This window comes from Thunnus maccoyii, chromosome 10 (assembly GCF_910596095.1).
Source record: "Thunnus maccoyii chromosome 10, fThuMac1.1, whole genome shotgun sequence".
In the NCBI taxonomy this organism is placed as follows: domain Eukaryota; kingdom Metazoa; phylum Chordata; class Actinopteri; order Scombriformes; family Scombridae; genus Thunnus; species Thunnus maccoyii.
Genome location: NC_056542.1, coordinates 15,898,002 through 15,906,038, shown reverse-complemented (window position 1 = coordinate 15,906,038; position 8,037 = coordinate 15,898,002). Strand labels below are relative to the sequence as shown.

The 8,037-nt window shown below is 42.4% G+C and overlaps 1 protein-coding gene across 2 annotated transcripts; it reads right to left on the bottom strand.

Moving 5' to 3' along the window:
- Nucleotides 1–202: 202 nt before the first annotated feature.
- Nucleotides 203–7,385, bottom strand: LOC121905828 (neuronal acetylcholine receptor subunit alpha-7-like). Of its 2 annotated transcripts, none has more exons than XM_042424358.1 (10): nucleotides 7,250–7,385; nucleotides 5,731–5,870; nucleotides 5,035–5,079; nucleotides 4,670–4,779; nucleotides 4,503–4,582; nucleotides 4,119–4,286; nucleotides 3,367–3,561; nucleotides 2,825–2,911; nucleotides 2,595–2,704; nucleotides 203–2,509 (listed from the first exon to the last, which is right to left on the bottom strand). In XM_042424358.1, the coding sequence occupies exons 1-10, from the start codon at nucleotides 7,299–7,301 to the stop codon at nucleotides 1,628–1,630; spliced, it is 1,869 nt and encodes a 622-aa protein (XP_042280292.1). In that variant the 5' UTR covers nucleotides 7,302–7,385; the 3' UTR covers nucleotides 203–1,627. The 2 variants fall into 2 exon arrangements, with proteins under 2 accessions (XP_042280292.1, XP_042280293.1); XM_042424359.1 differs by having other exon boundaries at nucleotides 4,670–4,776.
- Between the last annotated feature and the right edge of the window lie 652 nt (nucleotides 7,386–8,037).

Sequence of the window (8,037 nt, the reverse complement as noted above, 5' to 3'; positions counted from 1 at the left end):
CTGCATAGCCCTCCCTTGCATCTCCCTCTTCTGTCTCTTTCTTCTTCCTTTTTGCCCTCTTCACACACCCCTCCCCTCCTCCTGTCCTCTGTTTCTGCATCCTTTTTCAACTTCGATCGGAGGAGGGGAGCCAGAGAATAGAAAATTTGATGCAAGTCTAGAGAGTGCAAAAGATGAGACAGTTTATTTCACAGTGTTTACATCTTAGCCTGTCACAACCTATTGGCGTTTCGAGCGTCCAACACTTCCTCGACCTGACAGAGTAAATGTATGCCATGATTTACATTCAAAGCCTGGGTCATAGAGATTGTATTTTTCTGCATACACGTGTATTTGAGTGTGTGGGTGGATGAGTGAGGGTGTGTTGCGGTCTGCATGTATGTCCATAAGATAAAAACCCTCTTGAAATTCTTTGGAAGCTGACATAACCTATGATTTCTCTCTTTTCAGTCTGAACCTCATTAACGCCTGCACAGACAGACTATAGTGTTCCACATTATGAATATAAAATGGAGCTTTGAAATATTTGTTCTACCTGTATGGACATTCGCTAGTGTCTCCCATAATCAGACACAAGAGTATGTAGATATCACATCATTGCAGTGTAGTTTTATAGAAAGTGAATGACACACAAAAGATCCCTATGGCAGAAATACTGGATATTTTTCTAGGGGATGTTAGTACATTTTCTTCCTTATAACAGTCACTGCAGCGTAATATGAAACTAACATGTTGTTAAAGGTGATGGAGAACTGAATTGCCAATGTCATCATCCCATTACCTCGATGATATCCCATCTCTATTATTGTGATAAGACTCTTTGTTTCCGTTTTCAATCTCTGGAGGACAGTATTCATATAGAATAAGAAAAACTATATACTAATCACAATGACTTTGGACATCTTATTAAAGGAAAACCATGAGAAAACTGTGAATTAAATTGAAAATTGAAATTCTAAAGAAAATAGATTTGGCTCTACTGCAGTATATTTGGGAAAATGTGTCACACGAGAGAGCACAGAGCCTCCCTACTGACAATCAGTTGAAGAGTATTAGTGAACAAACCCAACCAGTTTTAATGTAACTCTGAGCATGTTAACTGTTAAACAAATCCTGCTTGAGTGTTAGAGCTCAGCTATCATTTTACATGCAGCAAGTTAGTGCCAGGTTGCTTTTTACTGAGCATCTTCATGATGTGTCCCATGACTGCAGTACAAATACTTCACAAGTCATGCTTACAGGTTCTCACACAGAAGTCTGTGGTGATTTTTCTTTAGGATCCTCAATCACAAATCTACTCAAAAAAACAATGTCTTCATTGTTACACTCACAAAATATTTACTGATGATTTTGTCAATTAGTCCATGAACCATCATCCAAATATCAGTGAAACATCCATAAAACCTATTGAAAGAATGTGTGAACAGTAACCGAGCATGATCAGGTTTAATCTATCAGAAAGAGAACAAAACACATTGTAGTGTTTCTGAAATCATGTAAATGTGTCACAGTTCACTCCGGCTTCCTAAATAGGGAATATTTGCTGTTTTATGTCCCAGTGTTGTTAACAGCAATTGTGCTTCCAACAAATCCTTATCTGTATCATCCCTTAACATCACCGCTTCTCTCAGAGGAAGTCTTTTGACAGTGCTTCTCCAAAGTTGGGTGCAGCCATGAGGATAGCGATGGTACAGATGATGTTGAAAACACTGAATCCAACCAGACACAGGCGGTCAATGACAGCTGCAGCAAACTGCCACTGCTCCGCCAGACTGAGCTGCCGGTCGTGCTCACGAACACGTTCAACTAAGAACTGCACCTCCACAAGAAGAGCCTGCAGCTGGTTGTCCACCGCTCCGCCTCGGATCACACCTCTGTGGGTATGCATGGCAGCTGTTCTCCCTGCTCCAGCCCCAGCTTCTAGGCCACTGGGTCCCGAGAATGTGATTGATGGGTCAGGCTCTGGAGTTTCCTGTGGGGGACTCCCAAATCTGGCGGATGGTAGGTGGTGATGGATAGGTGTATCTCCAGCTGGTCCTCTTTCTCCTACTGCTGCTGGTCCTTCTCCATCTCCTCCACCAAGTCCACTGCTAGCCCTCCTATAACTGGTGACTCTGCTCCTCTGAACTGGCTCCAGTTCTACAGTGGTCTGGAGGGTGTGGAAGCCCATGTAAGGCAGATGGCCGTTGGGTTGGGGATGTGGATTGGGGCTGGGATCTCTGTGGCAGGGATTGGGGAGGATAACAGCTTGGGAGTTGGGCCGGTGAGGGGGTGGGTGTGACAGAGGGTGGCTGAGCTGAGCCAGGCTGGCCTGCAGGGAGTTGAGACTCTGGGGGAGGATGGAGGGCACCGGGGTGTGGATAGTGGTGGTGGTAATGGTGGTGGTAGGAGAGGACAGGGTCTTGCTTTGACAGTCTGCCTGGCTGTGGGGAAGAGTAGGGTCCGCCCCCTCCCCTGGACGTTTCATCCGCAGGAACCAAGGGACCCACTGCAGCAGAACCAAGTGCACCTGTCAGACATGGATAGACGCTGATAAGGAAAAGAGCATAGAGGCATATTTTCAAATAAAGATAAGCAGGAAGGATCCAACTCACCCAGCGCGGCATGTGTCCACTGTCAGGTTTGTGGTGATGGAACTGAAGGACGATGACTGTGGCTACTACTGACATCCCTACAATCACCATGGTGCTTGCAAAGTACTGACCTGAGACAGACAGGAGGGTGCTTTCAATCTGTATGCTATTAACATTATCACTGTCTCCAAAATCCACCACTCCAACACTCACAAACAAATAAAGATGTGCATATACAGAAAGAAACTGACCTATCAGTGGTACCGAATCTGAAGTGGCGGGCATAATCTCTGCAACCATCAACATGAAGACAGTCAGAGAAAGTAAAACCGTGATGCCTGGAGGCAGACACAAGACGCCAGGGAATCGTGAGTTGCAAAGAAAAAGAGAGAGAAACCTTAATAGAAGAAAGTACATGAGCACACTTAGTGGAACAGTGTACTTGGTATGCCGCACTTGACTTCTCTCCACAATCATCTGTCTTTCTGACACTTGTAGGAAAACTCATTTGATTTTACTTCCTCATCTTCCCTCCTGCATTTTCTTTTCTCTCTTTCCTCCTCCATCTCAACCCTCCTGACAGCGTCTGCATAGACTGCATAGCTGACAGAAAGTGTTGACGGAGAAAGACTGTAAGAGAACCACCACATGCTTTGCAATGGAAGGAATATAGAACATGCAGCTAGAAATATATTTCCTCTTATATCAGGTGAACCTTTTGTTTTCAACCCCTCCTTGTTGCCTCACCATCCCTCACCCTGTTTTTCCTCTTCCTCATTTTATTATTCCTCACCCAGGCTGATCTTCTCCCCAGAGTTGGCAGGGAGCAGAAAGACCAGAAGGGTCATGGAGGAAAGGAGCACACAGGGAATGAGGAGGTTGAGAGCGTAGAACAGGGTCCTCCTTCGTAAGGTCACCACAAAGGTTATATCGGGGTAGGGCTCTGCACAACAGTCGTAAAAAACCTCATGACGACCTCCGGGGACCTCTGAGGCAACAGGAAGAGACAAAGACGACATTATAATGCAGAAAACACCACTGAGGGCTTCACAGAAAAGGAAAAACATCAAAACAAGAATCTCAGGAAGTGTTGTATTTTGTTACAACCATTACATGTTTTTGAGTAAGAAAAGTCCAAAATGATACAAAAAAGCTAAAAGAGTGATGAAACAGAGTGTAGAATGAAAGATCTAATTTCATTAAAACAAGTGGCTTTATGAAAATCAATAACTCTTTCTGCAGGAAGGCAAAATATGCCACCCTTACTCCTCCTGAGTATAGCCTTACTGCACCGTACCATACAGTAGGTGCACAAAAGCATACAAAAAATCAAAGTGTAAAACTGCATTGCCATTGTATTTTCATTGAATGAAATGTTTGTAAGACACACTCCAACTTCTCCTGATAAAGTCTAACTAGACATGACTACTCACTTCTTACAGTACAGGTACAGAACAGCATGGTGGTAATCTATATAAGCCAAAGGCTGCAGTTACTAAGCAACAAACTTTGTTTATTATGCAGGGCCTTTACAGCCAGTCTCACCCACTAGGTCCCACTCTCCATTGGGCATGTACCCTGACACGTCTGCCTCCTTCATCTGAATGTCCAGCAGCCAGCCATCAAACGTCCAGGAACCAAACTTCAGTTCACAGCGCTGGATGTCAAATGGAAACCACCGCACGTCCACGTTACATGTGCTGATAAATATTCCTTGGAAGGTAGGAGAAAGAAGGGAATTAATTGACAGTAAAAGGAAAGTAAAATTTGTTTTTGTTGCAGCCATCTGGAAGTAAGTGAAGAGGAAAATGTTCAATTGCAGTAAGCATTCTTTGAATTAATTTGCTGCAGCTTGACACTGTACATATGCAGAATGATTGAAGACGCTGTTTGGTTTTGCGGATGAGATGCTGATAAATAAAATCTTACCTGGAGGCAGATACTCACAGAAGCCACTGGAGTTAACCAGCACATTGGTCTTAAAGGTGGCATCAAACTTATCATGAGCACTGGGAGACAGTAACACAGTAATTATTTAGATAGCTTGGAGCTCAGCAGCAGCACTGGGTGTATGTTTGTTTGTATGCCACACACACCTGTTGTAAAGCAATATGTCAGGCGTCCAAACTTGATCAGGAGTGAAACGAAGGTTTTTAACTCCAGGATAATCTGATTGATTCCACTGAAGGTAGTGGTCGTACCACTGCTGGGAGACACAAACACAACTCTCGTATTACAAATGGACAAAAAAAAAGAAACTCAGATATTCACAAATACACACAGGCATAAACAAGCTTGGTCACTTGTCCCTGATTCCTCCAGCGCTCACGATTTTCAAAATAAGATTATGTTTGAAGCAACAAGAGGTTTAAAAAGTTTGATTAGTCTACATGTCTTCCGATATGACCCTGAACGTTTTCACTGCACAGATCGATAACATATTATTATTCATTATACTCACCATCTGCAGCCAGGCATTCGTGGTGAGAATCTGGTTCTTTTCATCCTTGCATAACACAAAGGGAATGAAAAGAAATTGGTGGTTTTATGATTTAAACTAAGAATAGGTTCACACTTTACTCACAGGCTCATTTGTGCTTTTTTAAGAGTTATTATTAGCTCTAATTGTTTCTCCTGTCTACACTGGCTTTGAAGAGATTGCTTCCTAATGTGATTCCAGTGTCAGAGATGGGGGACTACTGTATCTACAATCCTTGTTCTGTTTTAAAAAAAAAACAAAGCATTTCAAAGTTTCAACTGAAGTTCATATAAGGCTTTAGCAATCCCTCTGCTGCAGCTCAGTAAGGACACACTGTCCAAGGTAACACATACTAAAATTACTTTAAGTTTATAAGATACCCATTTGATCTGACTAATTCAGACTTATGAAACCTCATATTAACTTCAGCTGAACTTCAAACTGCATTTTCACACTGAAGGAGGACTTTTGTTCCTATATCTCTTACATTGGAAAGGATCCTTTCACAGCCAGGAGGAACAATTAAAGCGACCATTAACTTTTTAAATGTATCTACAGTATGGGCATGTAATTAAGATAGACTTGAAAATGTGAAAATGTGTGTAGCTTTCTTTTGCACGTATTGTGTAACTGTGAAATTGCACTGATGTGTGATAAAGGGGTGCCATGCATACGTACCACATCCATGACCTGCATCAGAGTAAAGGAGAACTGAACAGTGAGAGTCTGAGAGTCGTTGGCCACCGGTCTCTCCATGGGGTTGTAGTCTCTCAGCAGCTCCCTGAGCAGAAAGCGCTGGTGAGGACCCTGCACTGATACTGTATAGTGGAGGGTGAGGGGGGTTAATAGAGGGGAGAAAGGGGGGATGGAAAATGGGAGAGAGTTTAATCAGTTGAAGGATGAGGGCCGCACACACACTTGTTTGTTTCATCAACTTCTTTATTTAAACAGCATTGTGCTGAATCAAAGCCAAATATTTCGACTTATCAGGGGCCAAACAGGAACACTGGGTTGAAAACCACTTTTTATACATTTCCAAACATCATCATGAGAGAGTCTAATGACCAAAGAAGAGCAAGAGCAAAAACCGACAGTTGCAGAGAGAAAGCTGCGTCAGGACAAACAGGGAGAAAGCACTGAAGTCAGAGAAATAGCTGAAAAATAGTGTGATTAACAATGATAGAAGGATAGTTTGACAGAAAGTGGTGTTGAAATTGTCGGCCAGGTACATGGAGGAGAAGGAAAAAACAGAGACAGGGTAGACATGCTCCAATGAAGGTAAAACCAGGATTATAGGGAAATGTTTTAAAGATGAAGTTGCACAAATACATAGTAAAGTGGACACAGGACAAAAGAAGGGAACAGGGAATGGAAATGTGTGAGAAAGAGAACGGATAGCAGAGAGACAGATTGCCAGCTACTCTTAATCAATTACATCTCTGATTGATCACCAGCAGACAGTCAGAGACTTTTCTCTGCTGTAAAAATGTCAGCTCTATTCAATGCAGGAAATAGTGAGGCCATTAAACACCGAAACACCCAAGACAGACAGACACAGCACTCACGACGATGAGAGCTGAAAACTACAATACACTTAAAATTACTGCACAATGCCTATTCTGAAGCCAAACAGTAATCTACCTGCTGCTTTGCAAACCACATGGGAGTGGTACAATAAATGGTGTAAGATTAATGCACTCACTATGCAGTGTCAAATCTATATTCACTTAGTAGTTCTTAATTAATATCAATATGACTCTACAGATGGTATGCCTATAATTCAGATTAATAGACCCCAGTGTCCACAATGTCCAGCCATATAAATTAAAAATTAACTGCCTCATAACTATCCTCTTCTCCTCCTCTGTGGCTCTATCTATCTATCTATCTATCTAACTGTATTTCTATCTATTACACTTTAGTCTTATCAGTAATAAAAATGCACCGCTCAACTATGTAATCTGCAGTAAAGATGATTGAATTTAATATTGCTGCTTTCTCATCATAAAATCAATCTATTTTTTTCTGTCTGGCTGCACATCAACAGACATTCTTGGTGAGAGCTACTACTACAAGAGCTACTGTCTCTACTCAGTGGCACAAACATGGAAGAGCATGTACATACACACAGCACAGGTAGAAAACGCACACTTGTTCGAGCACAGTCTCACTCAAAGCATCAGTGAAAGTCACTCACCGCGGAGCAGAGTCGCAAGTATCAACAGCCAAGGAGCCACAGCTTGCCACATACTGCATTCCTCTGTATCAACAGAGAAAGAGTGGAAGAGAGAGAAGATGGGGGATGATAAGAGTAAGACAGAGAGAGAGAGAGAGAGAGAGAGAGAGAGAGAGAGAGAGAGAGAGAGAGAGAGAGAGAGAGAGAGAGAGATGGAGACTGGGGTCTGAAGGGGAAGAGAGGTTGTAGAAAAGAAGTGGAGGGAGTGTGATGCCGACAGTGGCAGAGCGGGTTAAGGAGGAGAAAGGAAGATGTAGAGAGAGACACAGTGGGTGAGAAATGCAGTGAAATGAATACTCCCCTGAAGAGAGAGATGCTGTGTGTATTTGAGTCAATCAGATACTGAGAGCAGGGGATAACCCGACCTATAGCTAAAACTCACCTTTAATTCTTCCCTGCTCATTAATTCCTGCAGATTTGTCTGTCATCACTTATGAGTCATCCTCTATCATTTTATCATGTACTTACTCACTATTTTTTTATTGAGAGGGTCTTGAGAGGGTCTGTGGATATGATTAGCCCTCCAGGTAATGGGATTGTAGTAATAATCCAGGAGTCTATACAGTAACTCAAAGCTGGAGATAAGGGGTTCAGTATAACAATGTTCTGTGTAACACACTAGCAGTCTAAAAAGAAACGTTAAAAAATTTTATTAAACATATAGAAACATCAAAAAGTCTGTCACTTTCTCATTTGCACATTTGAAAGCTGTTTTGCTTTTCAACAAGCTGACATCAGTACATTCAGAG